We start from the raw sequence: 17,181 nt of genomic DNA, 5'->3' as shown, positions 1-17,181 counted from the left end.
TTAGCGACAGTCCTCTGGGGACAGGGCCAGCTCCTGGCGCCAAACAACGCCAGCTGCCACAGTGACGGTTACTGCTGAAACCCCAAACCTCGCTCCCCTGCCCCTTTGTAGACAGGGGTGGGCGCGGGGCAGGGAGGTTCCCAGGGGTGGCCCTGACACGGAGGGGGTGGCTGTGTGACATTGAGCTGCCCAGCCTCCCTGCAGGCTGGCACCTCCAGTGGTGGCCTGGACCCTGGACAGGGACCCGCAGGGCCAGTCCCAGCCTGGAGACCACGGTGTCCCCATTGCCAGTCCCCCCACAGCGCCACCTGGGCTCACGGCCGAGTCTCGGGGTGGGGGGTACGGTGGGGGGGGCCCAGCAGGGCCCATAATGGGGCGTCGGGGGCCCCAGGGAGAGAGGGGCCATGCAGCCACCCACCCCTGTGACAAGGGGCTGTGGGCAGCACACACGCTGTCTCTAGCTTCCCCAGCAGCCTGTGGACACGGACGCTCATGCCGGTGGCCAGAGGGGACCGCTCAGGACGGAGACTGAGGGAGGCTGTCCACAGGGCCTGGTCACCCGTGACCCGTGCGGGCTGCAGGCCTCCGCCTGGGTGGGGGGAAGCAGCCGGGCAGTTATGAGGGGCTCGGGGCCGGCAGGGCAGGCGGCCATGTGGGAAAGGGGTGAGGCTCTGGGGCCCGGGCAGCTAGGGCGGCTGGTGGGCACCTGTGCTACCAGTGGAGGCATCCTGGACTCTGGCTGGTCCAGAGCTGGGAGTGTCCCAGCTCAGGAGGCCGCTGGCTCTCTTTCTCCCGTCTCCTCACGCTGGGGGGCTGGTGGGCAGGAGCAGGAACCATCCCCTGCTGGGCCGGAGCTTCCCTGGGGGGCGGCCAGGGGCCGGTGGGAGGCTGGACGGGGCTGCGGGAGGGACACAGGGGCTCAGGCCTGGGCTGGGCCTAGGGCACAGGTGAGGACCCGTGTCGTGGCTGCGTGCAGGGAAGGCAGGGCAGGCGGGGGGGCCCTGCTCGGCGCCGGCGGTGGGGTCGGGCGGTGGCTGTCCCCAGGCGGGCAGTGGGGCAGGGACACAGACGGCCACCCGTGATGGATAATGGGTGATGGGTGAAGGATGGGTGACAGATGTCTGGGTGGTGGCTGGGGGAATGGGTGGACGAGTGGACAGATGGATGGACGCACGGGCAGATGGGCGGACGGATGTGTGTAGGAGTAAACGTGTGATGGGTGGGTGATGGGTGGCTGGTTGGACGTATGGACAAGGGACAGAGGGTGTTCTGAGGACATGTTACCTCCCAGCACGTGCCCGGCACATGTCATGCACACACATAGCACACACGTGTCTGGGAGCTAACCCTTTCAGTGAGTCTGGTCGCCTGTCACCCCCGTGAAAGCTTTACACGGCTCTCGCTTTCCCTGAGATGCGTGTCACGGGCCGCCTTCAGTTGCATGTGTCGGGTGCCCCCCATCATGCATGTCACACACCTCCCTTGGTCAAGGTGTTACATGGGCCTCCTGCCATGCACTCACATGTGCCCATCACAGGTATTACACGTGCCCATCACAGGTATTGCATGTGCCCCGGCACCCCACCACATGCATGCCATGTGTGTTCCACGTGTCCCTGTCATGCATGCCGCATGCCTCACCACAGTGCCCTGAGACCCCTGTCGCATGTTGCATGTGCCCCCTTTGTGCACACATCACGTGTGCTTCTGTTGTGGTGTGACGTTGCTCAGCCATGTGTCGTGTGATCGCCACATGTTCCCTGTGGCGCTGGCATGTGTGTTGCATGTACCCAGCCACAGGTGCTCGGTGCCCCGTCACATGTGCTGTGTGTCCTGAGCTGTGTTATGTGTAATGTGCCGTCATGTGTTGCATGCCCCCCACGTGTGCCCTGTGTGTTGTGCCCATGTTCCTGTCACGTGTCACGAGAGGCCCCTGGGCCCACACTGCCCCGGCACAGAAGCTGAACAAGCGGGACCCTTGTGGGTGCGGAGCGACTGTGACGCCCAGGCTCCCGCGATCAGGCCCGGGGGCCTCTCCCCTGCCTGTGACATTGCCCCCCTCCTCGGGCCGAGGTCAAGGCTCTGCCCCGCCCTCTGCACCCTGGCCCAGCCTGACGCAGGCTGGGCCTTCACTTCTTCCCTCCTCTCAGCCGCACCTGCCCTCTGCCAACGCTGCACGTCACCTGGGTCCCGGCGTCCCCTGGGTCTCGGCAGGTCTGCAGGCGCAGCTTGGCAGTCCGAGCCCCTCAGCTCCTTCTGCAGCTCACCCAGCAGGGGGCGCTCCAGGCCTCTGAAGCCTGGACCCCGGGAAGGGGCTGCTGGAGCAGGGCCGCAGGAGGCCGCCTGCGGGGTCAGGGCAGTGAGGGGCCCGAGTCCTGAGGCTGGAGCCCACCTGCACGCCCGGGACCCGGGGAGACTGCGGTGCCAGGGCCTCGCATGTGTGTGTGCACGGCTGTGTGTGTGCGAGGTGTGTGCACGTATGCTTGCACACCGGGGTGTGTTCACGTGCACACGTGCATTTGCGGCACATACCTGCACATGTGTACACATGTGGAAGTGTCTGCACACACATGCACTCACGTGTCACCACATGTGGTTGCATATGCATTTCCCATGTGCCCCTGTGTGTTCACATGCATGTTTGTGGTGCACATGTGTGCATACATGCACGGCTTTCAGCAGACACACCATGTCTTTGGGGCCCAATTCAACGCTCTGGCTCAGCGACAGCCCCCCGAGACCCTCCCACACAGGGCTCCGGCCCCTCCCTCCCCCCCGGGGCCCCGGGGGCTCTGCAGGGGGGCTGCAGAGGTGGCCGTCCTGGCCCCAAACCTGGGACCCCGTCGCCAGGCCCTGGGCCAGAGCTCGGGCGCTCTGCCTGCCCCGCCCCAGCCTCTCCAGCTGGCATTTCCAGCTCAGCCCCCCTTCAGGTTATTTTCATGGAGCTGGTATTCCTCCGACCACAGCACATGAAGAGACCCGCATGCTGGAAAACACTCGCATTGCAAAGGAGGCTTTGGAGTGAAAAGCAAGATTCTGCCCCCCTCCCGCGCCCCGGGTTCCTCCCCAGGACGCTCCGCAGAGTGTCCACCCCCATCCCGGTCCCCGGCTCCTGCGTCGTCCGGGTTTATCTGGACCCAGCACCGTGACTGGGGGGGCCGCCGTCTTGCTCTGACTCGCCCACCCCTGGCTGTCCGCGCCCCGCTCCCCACCGGCCAGCCAGAAACCCTGCCCGCCCTCCGCCCAACACTCCACCCTCCCCCCCGCCACCATTCACGATGGGCAAGGTCGTTGCGATGGATGTATCTTTTATTTAGGGATTTTTTTTAGTTTTATTTTTTAATTCTATTTTTCTCAATCACCATTTATTCCCCTCACACTCACCCCCGCACGCAGCGCACCGTTACCCACGAGTGCTTTCTCCTTTCTGCTCCCTCCTCCCGCCCCGCCCCTCCCCCCACCCTCGGCTGTCATCTGCTCTCCATCTGTGAGTCTGTCTCTGTTTTGCTTGTGAGTTCAGCTTGTTCATTAGATTCCACAGATGAGCGAGATCGTATGGTGTTTGTCTTTCTCGGACTGGCTTGTTTCACTTAGCAGAATATTCTCCAGGTCCACCCATACCAGTGCAAGGGGTCATTTTTCTTCTTTTTTGCAGCCGAGTAGTATTCCATTCTGTAGATGTCCCACGGTGGTTTCACCCGCTCACCTGCTGGTGGGCACTGGGCTGCTTCCGCAGTTCGACAGGCGTGAACAACGCTGCAGCGAACACAGGGGGGCTGGTGTCCTGCTGAGATAGCGTTGTGGGTCCCTCTGGACAGACTCCCAGAGGTGGGGTCGCCGGGTGAAAAGGCAGACCCGTCTTTAGTATTTTGAGGCATTTCCACACTGCTCCCCACAGTGGCTGCCCCGGTCTGCGTTCATCCCCACCGACAGTGGAAAGGAGGTCCCCTCTCTCCACATCCTCGCCAGCACTCGCTGTTTGCTGATGGACTGATGACGGCCACTCCGACCCGTGGGAGGTGGCGTCTCACTGTGGTGTGTAGTTTTTCCACTGTAACTACTTTTCTGACCTCTGTCCACGTGTCGACTGTAAGACTCGGGATGTGACACAAGCCATTCGCTCTGGGAAAACAGGGTGAGTGGGCAGTGACCGGTCAGCAGGACCCCGCAGGTCTCCTGCCCGGCCCGGAGGGCTGGCCGCAGGCCCCCGGGGGACGGGCAGGGTGTGGGGCCCGTGGGCCTCCCTGGGAGAGGCGTGGCCTGTGTCCCCCGGGCACCGCCCTGCCTCTGGGCCCCTCCCCGAGCCTCACGCTCTCCATCGCGCGTGGGGCGGGGGGGGCCCCAGTCTGTTCCGTGCGATCTCGCGGAGCCCGTGCACCCCGTCGAAGAGGAGAATGAAATGCGCGAGATTGCCAAGAAACCAATTATATCGAGAGGCAGTTTTATCGAATGCTGAAAAATCTTCTCTGATAAGGTGAGGTGCTTGCTTCTTTATCAGAACATTACACAGAACGTCTCGTGGCGGGACAGCGGCAGCTTGACACGAGGGGGGACGCGAGCGCCGTTCCGAGATCGTCGCGCGAGCTGCCACGGGGCACGGAGGTCGTTCTGCTGGTAGCGACACAGCCTGGCTCGCACTGCTCAGCCGCGGTGACGTCAGAGACTCGCAAACGAAGCTCCGCCCCCACGCTGCGCTCCGCCCCCCGAGCCTCTGGGCACTGGCCGCGGGCTCCCCGCCCCACACCTGCCCCCGCCACTAAGGGCGCCGGCACACCCTGCGCACGCCCTGGTGGACGTTCTGGTGGTGCCGGGGGTGAGGGGGGGTGCTCTGGTCCCCCGCACGGGACGCAGGCCTCCGGCCCCACCCGGGGAGATGAGTCTGGGCCGCACTGCCCTTCGGGCAGGTGCTTTCCTTCCCTCCCCTTCACGGGAGAGCCCCGAAATGGGTGGTTCTGTCAAGTTCCGGTGGTGAAAATCCCAAAATCTCAAGTCATCCGCACCGGACTGGGGGGGACGCAGCGATGCTGGGGTGGGCTTTGTTCCCTGGCCGTGCCCCTTTGGGGATGCTGGGCGGGTGCGCGCGCCGGGATCCCCAGGGCCTTGCCACCCGGGCCCTGAGCGCCGCTGCAGGTGCGCCTCCGAGGCCGTGACCTTGGCGGAGGTCAGGCTGTGCCTGCCCGGCAGGGCGGCTCCTGCTGGTCACTGCAGCCGGGGCAGCCCTGGAAAATGCCTGGGGGTGGGGGCGGCGAGGCGGAGGTGCAGGGTGAGCGGCTTGCAGGGCGTGGTGGTCTGCGGGGCGGGGGGACGGCCAAGGGGGAGGCAAGAAGGCCCGGCCGGGTCCTGAGCTGTTGGGTGAGCAGGAGGCTGGGGCCGCGTCTCCAGGGGAGGGCTTGGGCCCAGCGTCCCGTCTCAGAAGCCGCCCTGGGATGCAGGGGAGCCCCCCGGAGCGCGACGCGGCCGCAGGTGTGGATTTGCTTCTCCAGGGGCCTCGCCTCTGACCCGGGGCGGCGCCCCGCAGAGTAAGCGCCGGTCTGGACCAGCGGAGGCCTGCCCTTCATTGCTGGGGTCGGTACGAGAGCGTCTGAGCCTTCTCGGACCTCAGTTTCCCCAGTTGTACACCGCCGGGCTTGACCTGTCTGACCTCCAAGGACCCTCCAGGTCCGGCCTCTTCCCCTTCCTGGCACGTGGCTCTGCGCGGGAAGGACACAGCCCGGGTGCCAGCCCCGGTGTCCGGTTCTCCAGCCCTGCCTGCCGCACCCCACGAGGACCGCGCGGGGCGCTGGCCTGGTCCCCCACAGCGGGGTGCGCAGGTAGGGACAGAGGGGCCTCCCTGCCCTCTCCCTGCCCCCACCCTTTGCCGGGCATTTGAAAATGAATTTGAAATTCAGCTCAAAGGTGCCTTGAGGCCTCTGTGCGCTGCCAGGGGGGACTGGGGGGAGGGGGCACGGCGAGGAGAACTGGCCAGAAACAAATCCTGGCCCTTCCTGGAGGAGGGACAGGCCGCGGCAGGCGGCGCCCGCGGCGTATCTGGAGCAGCCCCTTGGCAGGCGCTGCGAGCCTGTGCGACCCGATGCCGGGCAGCCGCAGGGAGGACGCCACGCACGGGGCCCGGGACATGCTGTGTCGTTTCCAGTAGGAGGTGCCGACTTTCAGGAGCCACCGAGTGTCAGCCCTGGGCAGCGCGATGGCCACTGGGCCTGACTCCCTGTCCCTCCGGGGACCGTGGTGTGCGAGGGGGCTGGGCGCTCCGAGGCCTCGCGAGCGCCGCTCCCCCGCCCGCGCAGCCCGCTTTGCAGTGAGGCACCAGCGCACCTAGGTGGAGCCCGACCCGCGGTTTTCCGCTGGACCGGCCCCGCCAGACCCGCCGGCGCGCCAGGCGGGGGCGCTGCAGGGCGGCGGGGATCCCCCGGGTCCCCTCCGCGGCCCAGTGCGCATCGGCGGCCGGGCGGAGCGCGGACGGCGGCGGGCCGGAGTCCGATCGCCGCGGGGGCCTGGTCCCCGCTCCCCTCCGGACGCTTCCCCAGGAGCGGCCGGGCCGAGCCGAGCGAGCGGCGGGCGCGCATCCCCGGGCCGGAGCAGCGGCGTCCCGCGGGCGGCCAGGCGCGCAGCGTCGCCGGCCCCACCTGTCGGCGCGGCCGCCCCGCCACCACCGCCGCCACCACCGCCACCCGCACCGGCAGAGCCAGCAGCGCGAGCACCGCGGGAGCGCGGGCCCGGGCCTCGTCCGGCCGCAGCGGCGGAGGCGCGGGCTCCGGGGAGCGCGGAGGCCGGCATCGTCCCGGGGAGGGGGGGAGGGAACCGGCCCACCAGCCCCGGGCCGCTCAAGTTCGATCGGCGCGAGCTCGGCCGGGCCGTACCGGCCCCGGCGGCGGCGATGGTGCGGCAGCCCCGCGCCCCGTGCGCAGCCCCGGGCCCGAGCCGGGCCCTCCGCGGAGGAGGTGACAGCGCGGCGGCCCCCTGAGCCCCGGGCCGGAGCGAGCGCGGGAGGCGGCGGCGGCGGCGGCGGCGGCGAAGGAGGCGGAGAAAGGCGCCGCGGAGCAGCGAAGGGCCAGGGCCGCGCGGGACCCCCCAGCGCCCGGGCCGTTGCGCAGTCCGCGGCCGGCCGTCCCGGCCCTGCTGGCCGCGCGGCTCCGGGGGCGGCGGCGGGGCTGATTCATGGGGCCGCGGCGGCCACCCCCCCGCGCCCGGGCCCCCGGCGCCCCGCAACCCGCGATGGTGGCCGAGTGGCCGGAACGGCGGCCGCCGCGGCCCGAGACTTTGTGCTAACCTCCCCGCCCCCGCCCGCCCCCTCCCCGCGCCCCCCGCTCCCCCTCCCCCTGCCCAAAAAGACGCGGATCGCCGCCCGGAGAGGCGCCTCCAGTCGCGGCGGAACGCGGCGCCGGCGGCGGATGGAGGGCGCAAGCGGGCGGCCGCGGCGGCTGCACCCGGCGGGGCGCTGATGCGGCGCCTGGACCTTCGCTGCGCGACTTCGGGGGCGTCGGCCGAGAGGGCACTCCGCGATGCAGCTCCTGAAGGCGCTCTGGGCACTCGCCGGCGCCGCGCTCTGCTGCTTCCTCGTCCTGGTGATCCACGCGCAGTTCCTGAGAGAAGGTAATTGTCCCCGGGCGCCGTCCCTGCGCTCGGCTGGGCTTCCAGCACGTTCCGCCGCCCCTGCCGCCGCGCTCGGCCAGGGCTCGCGGAGCGCTACTGCGGGGCTGGCGGGGCCGGAGGGGCCGGTGGGGCCGGTGACGGAGCCCTACCCGCGCTCCTGCGGCGCCCGCTGCCCGCGCACATCGGGGTTCGCGGGCGGCCCGCGGGGTCGGGCGGGCGGCGGGTGGCCTCGGTGCCGCCGCGCCGCCGGGAGTCCGGGCCCAGGCCGAGGCTGCGGTGCCCGTCTCCTGCCCCTCTCGGCCGGTTGGCGGCGGCGGCCGCCCGCTCTCCGCGGGCCTCGGTAGATGGCACCAGCGCTCCATGCTGGCGGGCCGAGCGCCGGGCTGAGGGCGGGCGGGAGCCCAGGGTGAGGCCTGCGCTCTTGCACTCCGCTGCCGCGTCGCCTTCCGGACCTCGTCGGGGACCCGCGGGTTCCGGAGCTGGGGCTTCACCACCTGAGCGCCAGGGCTCCGCACCGAGTTTGCCGCGTCCGCTCAGCGCCTGCTGAGCACGGGGCTCTGAGATCCCGCTCACGGGACTTGGTGGAGGCGCACATGTTGATGGCCAGACCCTGGCAGCTGCAGGCATCTCCAGGGCCGGGGAGCCCCGCACCCAGGGCCCCGGGGTTCAGGGGCCGGGATGGTGGGTGGCGCTGCGGTACCTTGGGTCCTCCTGGAAACTTCCTGGTCCCGGAATGGGCTCTCCTGGGGCACGGCCCCGTGCACCCGAGGCTCCCCCAGGCCGGCCCTCGCAGAGCAGCCCACAGGCTCCCCCACCGCCCTCGGCCGGCGTGCCCTTGCCCTGAGACACCCTGCCACCTGTGCCACCCGGCGCCGTGCCCCCCCCCACCCCACGCCCCAGCACGGAGGGGAGCTGGCGTGGCCGGCGAGGCAGGCAGACCCTCGTTAGCCCCGGGTCCCTACAAAGGCAGGGCTCGCCACATTCAGCGGCTTCCCTCCTCGTTAGCGAGCCGCTGGCTCCCCGGGGAGCAGGGAGGTGTGGGAGGCCAGCCCCGGCCTGGCCACCTGCTCCGCCGGCCTGGTGTCCCTCTCCCTCTCTGGACTCCGGGTCCCGGCCCTGGAGGGAGAGGCGGCCGAGCCCAGGCTTTGCGGCAGGCCTGGCCTGCTCTGCCAGGGACGGGCCGGCCTCCCTGGAGCCGAACCCGCCCCTCCCCCCGGTGGCTTAGTGACCCGCCTCAGCGGAGGGTGGTGGCTCTGGGGGGCGGCGGTCCCCTGGGGCCGGCCCATCCCCAGAGGGCTGCTCTGTGTCTAGGGGAGCCTCGCCCCCCCCCCCCGTAGCCACGGGTCCCTTTGCAGCTGGGCCTTATTGGGCTGCAGCTTTCCACCGTAACCCCACTGACCTTCCTCTTTGGGGGACCCCCTTTGAAAAGGGGGCACATGACGAAGAGCCAGTGCACCTCTCTCTCTCTCTGTGCCTCTCGGGTCCACAGTGCCATGTTCGGGGCTTTTCTGTGATGAGGGCGAGGGTCCCCGATTTTCCAGCTGTGACGGGGGAGAGAGTGAAGGAAGCCCCGGGGGGCCCTGCCGCCAGACACCGCCCTGGCGCCCACCCTCGGGGGCGGGGGGCGTCCCCGGGGGCGCTGCGCCCCGCAGGCCAAGTCGTGCGGACGGAGTGTCCCGGTCCAGAGGAAGGAGCGGCCGCCCCCGGGGGCAGCAGATGGCAGTCTGGCAGGACCGCGCCTGCGAGGGTGACGGCGCTGGGGGCGTGGAGCCCTTTCCTCCCGTGACCGGCCCTGGAGAGCCCCCCGCGGAAACCCCGGCGTCGGGCCTGCTGGGGACACGGGCGCGTCCGTCCCCGGTCTGGGGGGCGGAGCTGGGGCTGGGGCCGGGAGCAGGGGCGCTGGCTCGGCCCGGGGGTCTGCAGGCCTCGCCCCCTCCGCAGAGCTCTCCCATGTCCTTGGGTGTCCTGTGTCCACCCTGGGCGGCTGTGTTCGCTCCACGGGGACAGGGTCCCTCTGTCCCATCTCCGTGAGCGGCCAGGGCTGCAGTGGTGCCCTGTCTTCCCCGAGATGCCCCTTCCGGCCCCGCGGGGTCAGGAGCCCCGGGCAGGCCCTGGGGAGGGTGGGAGCCAGCCCCAGTCCCGGCGGCCGTGGGCTGCAGGTTCCAGGCCACTTTCTTCCAGCAGTGCGCCGGCCAGCAGGGGGGAGGGGGAGGGGGGAGGGAGTGAGACCGGCGGCAGACAACCGGGACTTGTTGTCTGCGGGCGAGCGGAGAGAGCCGCTTCAATCGCCATTTCCGCCACTCCAGCCTGTGCAGAGGGACAGGAGGGGACTCGGGGCCGTGTCCCCGTCTCCGCCCTTTGTGTGCCGCCAGGCCAGCCCCGGCCGAGGGTCCCCTCCGGCCAGGCCGTCTGCAGCGCTTGTGCAGATAGGAGCGGGGCCGTGACCCGGGGAGGGGCGCCCCGTGGCCCCTGGCTGTGGCCTCGGCCGGCACCGTCTTTGTCAGCAGTCAAAGTCCCGCCCACCGAGACACCCGCCCCGGGCGGGTAGCAGCCCGGGCATGGCCGTGGGTGCTGTGTGGGGCCAGGTGGGGGCTGGCCCCTCAGGACCCCCTGAGGGCCCCCTGCCAGCCGGAGCCACGACCTCTGGTGAATGCCGACGCCCTGCGTTTGCCAACCGCGGTCGGAGTGGGGGCGGGGGTCCCGGGGAGCGGGGTGGAGGCCTGGCCGAGTGAGGAGGCGCAGAGCACGTGGGAGGGGAGCGGGGGGTGCCGGCCTCGGCCCCCTCTCCCTCTCGTCTGCCGGGGGGTATTCGCTCTCAGAGCACGGGGTGCAGGGAACAGCTGCAATCACCGCGTTCCGCCTCCCCTTCGCGCGGGCTGCGCCGGGCTCCCACCCAGTGTCCCCGTCACCCCAGGATCACAGCGCCCAGCCGGGCACGGCTCTCATCTGGATCTCGATGTTCCGGGAAGAATAAGGACGGACCGCGGAGGGGGCGTGTGGAGGCCGGCGCCCCGCCGGCCGGCTCCTGGGCGCCGAGTGTGCGGGGTTTGGGGCATGGGAGGCAGCAGCAGGCCAGGCCGGCGGGGCCGGGGTCTCAGTCTCTCTCTAGGTCCTTCCGTGGAGGGAGCGTGCCCCCTGTGGGCAGGCTGGCAGCTGCCCGGGAGCCTCCTGTGGGGAACCCTTTCCAGGGACGCCCCGGCCCCCCTTCCAGCCCCTCCCTCTGGGCCACCCGAGGCTCTCAGGGCTCTTGGGGCCGAGGGCTGCTCGAGGGAACAGGACTCGACTCTCATGGATGTGCTCAGCCCGTGAGCCCGGAAGGGGGCGTCCTCCCTCGAACCCTCGACAGGGAGGGGCACCCATTGCCCGCAGGGTCACCACTGGTCACTGGTGGCCGCAGCCCTCATGGGACAGCAGCGAGTGAGCAGCGCGTCAGCATGTCTGTGACGACCATCCGTCTGTCGGAAGGGGTGGACCGAGGACCCAGGGCTGACGCAGCTCAGCTGCCGGCACCGCCGCGCCGGTAGTGTTGGTTGAACGCAGAGGGTGGTGGCGGCCCTGGCCCTGCGGAAGCTTCGGCAGCAGGGGGCGCTGTTCCCGGGGTCTGGGCCCCAGGCTGCGCCCGCTCTGTCCACAGGGTCCATGCCTGCAGGGGGTGGGAGGCCCTGGTGCCGGGGGCCACATCAGCCTGGGGGTCACCCTCCAAAGGCCAAATGTGACTTTAGGACTATGTATAAATGTAACCACTCCTCAACTAGGGGCCAGGAGCTGGGCGCTGATGCCGCTGGGGAGAAACAAGGTGCTGGGCCGGAGAGAACACGGTGGAGGGCTGGACTCGGCCCCTGGGCCTCGTGTTTGCCGCCACAGTCTCTGGACACCTCCCGCGCAGCTGGAGCACACGCCCACCCGGACGGGGCTGGTGGCGCTGCCTGGAAGCAGCCGGGTGCCCAGGCCGCGGAGTCTCCCGGCCGGGCTGCGTGCAGAGGGCCTGCCCTGCTCCGCACGTATTCAGCCGGTCTGGAAGGCCAGGTCTCCAGTCGCTGCGAGTGCGTCGAAAGGCACGAGGAGTGACCGGCTCTGTTACCGTCACTTGCCTTCGCCACTCGCTGCGGCTGGGACTGTGCAGAGCCCACGCCATGCCGTGGTTTGTGCTCCCAGCGCTGCGATCTGACCGCTCTGCGGCGACTCAGAAGCCATGTCAGGCGCTGACTCCCGTGCAGATGGGATGGCTCCTCCGTGCTCCCTAGGGCCTCGGGAGGCCGGGAGTTTCTCACGCTTGCATAAATTTCACGCTCGCGCTCCTGCAGTCAGTTCCCACGGGCGCACTCTTCCTCAGGTGGCGCAGGTTGGCACTGACCTGCGCTGTGGGGAGCATGACGCGGGTGATGTCGTCTGCTAGGCCAGTGCGCCACGCACGCGCTCTAGTAATCAGCCTTTGGTGGCACACTTGCGTAGCCTGTGCACGGATGCAGTGGCACGTGAAGGTGCACACTGCTGGGACTGCGCCGCGAGCTCCTGGTGGGGGAGCGAGGGCCCGGGTGGCAGCTCGCTGGGAGGGGGCGGGGCCCGCACCCCCACGTCTGTGGGCGGGGCCCGCACACGGGGCACCACAGGGGCGGGGCGTGTCCCAGCGTGAGCCTGTGTAGCGGGTAGTGTCCCACGTGGAGTGTGGAGTGTGTGCCCATATCCTCGGATGTGTGGATGCTTGCACACGGCGCCCAGTGGGTGTGCGGGGCACCTCACACCCAGGCTTGCAGGACCCCAGGGCCCCCCCCAACTCCCCGCTGCAGCAACCACAGCCCTCCCCTCGGGACGTCCTCCTTCGTCCGGAAACCGTCCGCCCCGGACCCGCCTCTCTGAGTGTGGGACACAGCTGTGCCCCTACTCTCACACACATGTGTGCATGCACACAGGATACTCACAAACACACGTGTGCACATGCAAACACACATATACGTGCAATGCACACGTGTGCACGTGCAGAGCACTCACACACGTGTGTACATGCAATGCATATGTCGGCGCACACGAGTGCACACACACAGGGTGCTGGCGCACACACGTGTGTGCACACATGGTGCTCACAAACACACATGTGCGTGCACACATGTGCGCACACCGCAGGTGCTGGAGGAGGGCAGGCTGAGGGCGAGGCCTCCGCAGCCAGTCCCCTCAGCTGGACTTCTGCAGCCTGGGCCTCCAGAAGTTTCCACACACCCACACAGCCACGCCACGGCCTGTGGAAGTGCACGTTCACGGAGGAAGCGCGGGAGGCCGGCCACGTCCCCGGTCAGCGAGCCCTGCACCGAGTCTCGGGCCCGTGGATGTGTCTGTCCTGCTGGGTGGGCCCCCGGGGGGGCCTCGGCGTGGGGGCTGCCCAGGCTCCCTGTGCACCCGCCGCCCCTCCCCCATTCCGGCCGCCGGCAGACCGTGCGCCTAGCGTGGGTCACGCAGGCTGGGGCGCACAGCCTGCGGGAACAGGAAGCTGGTTCCCGCTGGTGTCAGGCAAGTCACCGGGCCACTAGGAACCTCGGTCTCCTCCTCAGCAGGACGGAAAGGATAGCAGGAGCTTGGGGTGGCTGAGGGGCGCCCGGCAGACGGGCCTGCAGCCCGGGGCTGCAGCACCTGGTCAGGCCCCGGCTCGGGCAGGGACTGGGGCCGGGTGTGGGAAGGCTCCAGGTTGCGGTGAGGGCGCCAAGGCCGGAGCCTGCTGGAACCCATGACCCCAGACCGTGCCCGCCCACCCTGGCTGTGTGTTCCTCGCCATGCGTACTGTGAGGGGCTCCCCCTGCCTTTAAAACACACATTTCGTCAACACCGGCTTCTGCCTGGGGAGGGTGGGTTTTATTAGCGACTCCAGCAGTGGGCGGGGGGGGGGGGCTCAGCCCGCACAGCCCCAGTGCCCATGCCCAGGGCTGGTTGCCTGGGCGACGCTCTGACAGGCATGCCAGTCCAGCTCGACGTGCACGTATTGGTCGCCTGCTGTATGCCGGACCGGCAGTGCATGGGGGCAGTGCAGACCGGGCGGGACCTGGAGGCAGGGCTGAGCTCAGGTGCATGTGCAGAGAGCAGAGAGCAGCTGTGGGGGCCGTGCGGGGACCCAAGGACAGGCCCGCCGGGACCTGTGGGTGTGGCCTCCCTTGGAAACCAAGGCCTCGCAGGTGTGGTTGAGGTGGTAAGGCTCTCCCGACGAGGCCCTGCTGGCTTAGGGCCCACCCAGACTCTGCAGACCAGAGAAGAGGCACAGGAGAGACCACAGGGCCCCCCGGACCCGTGGAGGGGGCTCACGCCAGCCCACGCAGGGTGTGGGCCTCGTGGCTCCAGGGCCGTGGGAGGGTCCGTTGCCGCCGGTTTAGGCCACAGGCCCGTGCAACATGCTCCGGCATCCCCGGGCCCCGGCGGGACCCACACCGGTGGCCAGGGCTGCGGGTCTGTCTCTGGGGGGGCTGGGGGGCAGGCGGTCTCTCTGTTGGGGGTCTCCTGTCGGGGCGTCCAGACCCACGGAAGGGACGCCCCTTGGGCGGCAGGCTGCGGCAGACGCCGGCGTCCCCGGGAGGCCGGGGCCGGGTGCACGGCGGAGACGTCCCACGTGCCTCGTGCGCACCGGCCCCGCGTCTCCGGGAGCCAGGGCGCGCGCCGCTGCTGGCACGGAAGATGGCTTTATGGGGGCGCACGGGCATCTCTCCCTTTGATGGCTGTGTGTTTATTTTTATGGTTACTTCCTATTTATGGCAACGGCGCTGGCTCTGCCCGTGCAGCAAGGCCGGAGTCGCTTTCTCCCGGTGGGGTGACGCGCGGCGCAGCGGAACCGTGGCACAGATGCCGTGCCGGCGGGCAGGTGTCTGCCAAGCACCTACTGCGTGCCGGGGCGGCGGGCGCCCAGCCAAGGGGCGGCGGACGGGGCGGCGGTGGGCAGTGCGTCTGAGGCTGCCCGGGCGGCCGGGGCTGCGGCGAGCTGATGGGGGCGCCGGTGGGGGTGGTCCCTGCGGGTCTGGCCCTGAGGGGTCTCGTCCCTCCCTGGGGCGTCAGGACAGCCGAGTGTGAAAACGCCCTCAGACCAAGGTGGTGACGTGGGTGTCCCGCCGCCTGGGTGGCCGTCACAGAGGGCCGGGTGTTGTGGTCTCCTAGTCCACGGTGGGCTGGGCCGGGTCCCCCGGGGGCTCTGGGTCCTTCCGGGCCCCTCTCTGCCCCTGGGGCCGCCACCAGCGCCACCACAGGCTCTGCCCGAGGCCCCACAGCCTGGTCTCTCCCCGTCGCAAATCTCCCTCCCTTCTCGCGTGTGAGGTCGCGTCCTTGGCCCACCCACACCCAGGACGATCTCATTTCAGGGTCCCTCGTCCAATCTACAGGGTCGCCTGCTCCAAACAAGGCCGCTTTCAGAGGTTCGGGATAGACTCAGCTTTGGGGACCAGTGTCAGCCCCCCACGGTGGGGGGTAGGGAGCCTGTCCCCGGAGGCCAAGACTCCAGTCTCGCCGATTTCAGAGCGACAGGCTCCAGGCGCCCCAGTCTGGTCCTGCCACCGTTCAGGGTTCTCTGGGCACCTGTGGGCCAGTGCGGCGTGCAGGACAGTGGGGGGGGCGATGGGGCGCTGGTTCCCCCCCTCCTGGACCCTGGCCGTGGTGGGGGCTGCCCAGGGAGGCCCCCCGCTGGAGCCGGAGGGCACGGGCCGCCTGAGCGCTGGTGTCCTGCGGAGGAACCGGGAAGCCAGTGCAATGGGGGTCCGGCTGCCCCGGGGCCCCGGCACCCCGGCTCCGGCTGGCGTGTTTCCTGGCGTGTCGTCGGAGGCGTCTCCAGTGCTCATCCCCTTTGCTCCCGGCTCTCCCCACACGGTGGCTCACGTCGAGGAGCCTCGCACGCTTCTCTTTCCCGCCCTGTGTGGGGATGCGGCCGTGGGGCCGAGTGCAGAGTCCTGGCCCTGAGCTCTTCTCCTGTCGTCCCTGGGGCTGCGAGCAGGAAGAGGGGATAAGGAACCTTCTAGAATGGAAGGTGCAGGTGGAGAGCACCGTTAGGGCCAGAGGCTTGGGGAGCGGGACGGGGGTCCCCAGGCCGATCGCAAGCTGCCCCAGGGTCCTGTCCCCCGTCCCCTCGCCAAGGCCCCTGACCCCGGGGCCGGCTGCCGGACGCAGCGCCCACCTGCAGGGTGGGCGGCTCATGGGCCCACCCACGGGAGAGGGCCCTCGGGGGCTGGGAAGGTTCTGAGGGGCCTCACCAAGCCAAGAGGCCTCTTGCTGACTGGAGGGGAGGCACAAATGCTGGAGGTGGCCACGGCGGGGCCCAGGAGACAGAGGGTGAGGACAGACGGGTGCCCGGGGGTGGCGTCTGAGGAGAGGGGGACGGGCAGAGAGCCGCTGGGAGCAGCTGGACCCCGTTCGGGCGGAGGAGGGGGGTGGGCCAGGTGCACGTCTGTGCCGCGTCCCACCTGCTCTGTAAGGCGAGGGTCGGCCCCCCGCGTGGCCAGCCCCTGTCCCTGTCACACGACACTCCCCGGATGTCGGAGGGAGAAGGGTGAGGGAAGGGAGGCCGGGGGGGGGGTGGTGGCGGGGGGCTGCGGGGCAGGCTCGCTTCTCCCCAGCAGGACACCCCAGACATGTCCACTCCTGGAGGACGGGGGGGCCGGGTGTGGCCCGGAGGGTGGCCCAAGAGCAGTCCCCAGCAGATAAGTCCTGGGGTCTCCGGGCGGTGAGGGCCCCTGGGACCCGAGAGGAAGGCCCCGGGCTCCGCTGCACCTCGGGCTCTGTGCCGGCACCTCCCGGGCCCGCGCTCCTGCCCCGGCCGGGCCTCCCTGCAGGTTGCCGGGCCCCGAGGCTGCCGGGAAGCGGTGGGCGGCGCACCGTGGCATGCCTGCCTGCATCTCTGAGCGCTGGTCGGTCCACGCAGCCTTATTTTTAGCCGTTTTTGTTGGTGTTTCCCTGGTCTCCTGAAGCCCTCCTTTACAGAGCGGCAGTCTCCTGGGAGGCAGAGCGTGGAAACGTCCAGCAAACTGGGGGCTCCTCCCGCCCACACGGGGCCTGCGGCAGCCCCAGCCCCAGACTCCGCCCTTCCCCATCCGGGCCGTGACGCGCATGTCTGTCCCCGGGCTCCGGGGACGTGCAGGGGTGACACCGTGGGGGTGGGGACAGGGCTGCTCTTGGCCTCCGCTCGCTGGGCCGGGGTCAGCCGGTGGCACAGGCCGTGGCAGACCCCTCTGTGTCCGACCGCCGGAGACGCACGGCCACACGGGGTGGGGGAGCCTCGCGGGCCCTGTGCGTGCCCGGGCCCTCGGGGGGCACCTGTGGGAGCCCCGTTCCCATCAGCTGCCCACCGGTCCCCGTGTGTCCTGCCTCCTCCCCATGGGCAGCGCAGTAGTGACCGTGGACAGGCGGGCCTCTGGGTGGGCAGCTCCGGCCACCATTCCCACAGACACTTGTCGCCACTGGTCTCGAAGCCTTGGGTGGAGTTGGCGGGTGGAGCCCAGCGCCCTCCTGGGCGTGTCTGCATCCTGCCGGGGGGGCCCCCGCAGCCCCCGGCCACCCACCCACGCACACCCTGGCCCCGTACCTCGGGGAACCATCGCTACGTTGGCCGCTCCCATCGGGCAAGCAAAGTGCCGTGGG

The 17,181-nt window shown here is 69.9% G+C and overlaps 1 protein-coding gene across 2 annotated transcripts in view; it reads left to right on the top strand.

Moving 5' to 3' along the window:
- Positions 1-17,181, top strand: part of TAFA5 (TAFA chemokine like family member 5) — a 91,250-nt gene that overhangs the window by 32,378 nt on the left and 41,691 nt on the right. The window contains exon 1 of one of the 2 annotated variants that reach the window (XM_045834964.1): positions 7,384-7,590. The exons of the other annotated variant lie outside the window; for it this stretch is intronic. Coding sequence (XP_045690920.1) covers positions 7,500-7,590 — 91 coding nt within the window. The 5' untranslated portion in view covers positions 7,384-7,499. Of the gene's footprint in view, positions 1-7,383; positions 7,591-17,181 lie in introns of those variants that run through there. 2 annotated transcript variants of the gene reach the window in all.

The sequence above is a fragment of the Phyllostomus hastatus genome, unplaced genomic scaffold (genome assembly GCF_019186645.2).
Source record: "Phyllostomus hastatus isolate PE091 unplaced genomic scaffold, TTU_PhHast_1.1 phas_contig_198, whole genome shotgun sequence".
Taxonomy (NCBI): Eukaryota; Metazoa; Chordata; class Mammalia; order Chiroptera; family Phyllostomidae; genus Phyllostomus; species Phyllostomus hastatus.
Note: the sequence above shows the minus strand (reverse complement) of the source record. Positions and strands in the feature narration are given on the sequence as shown.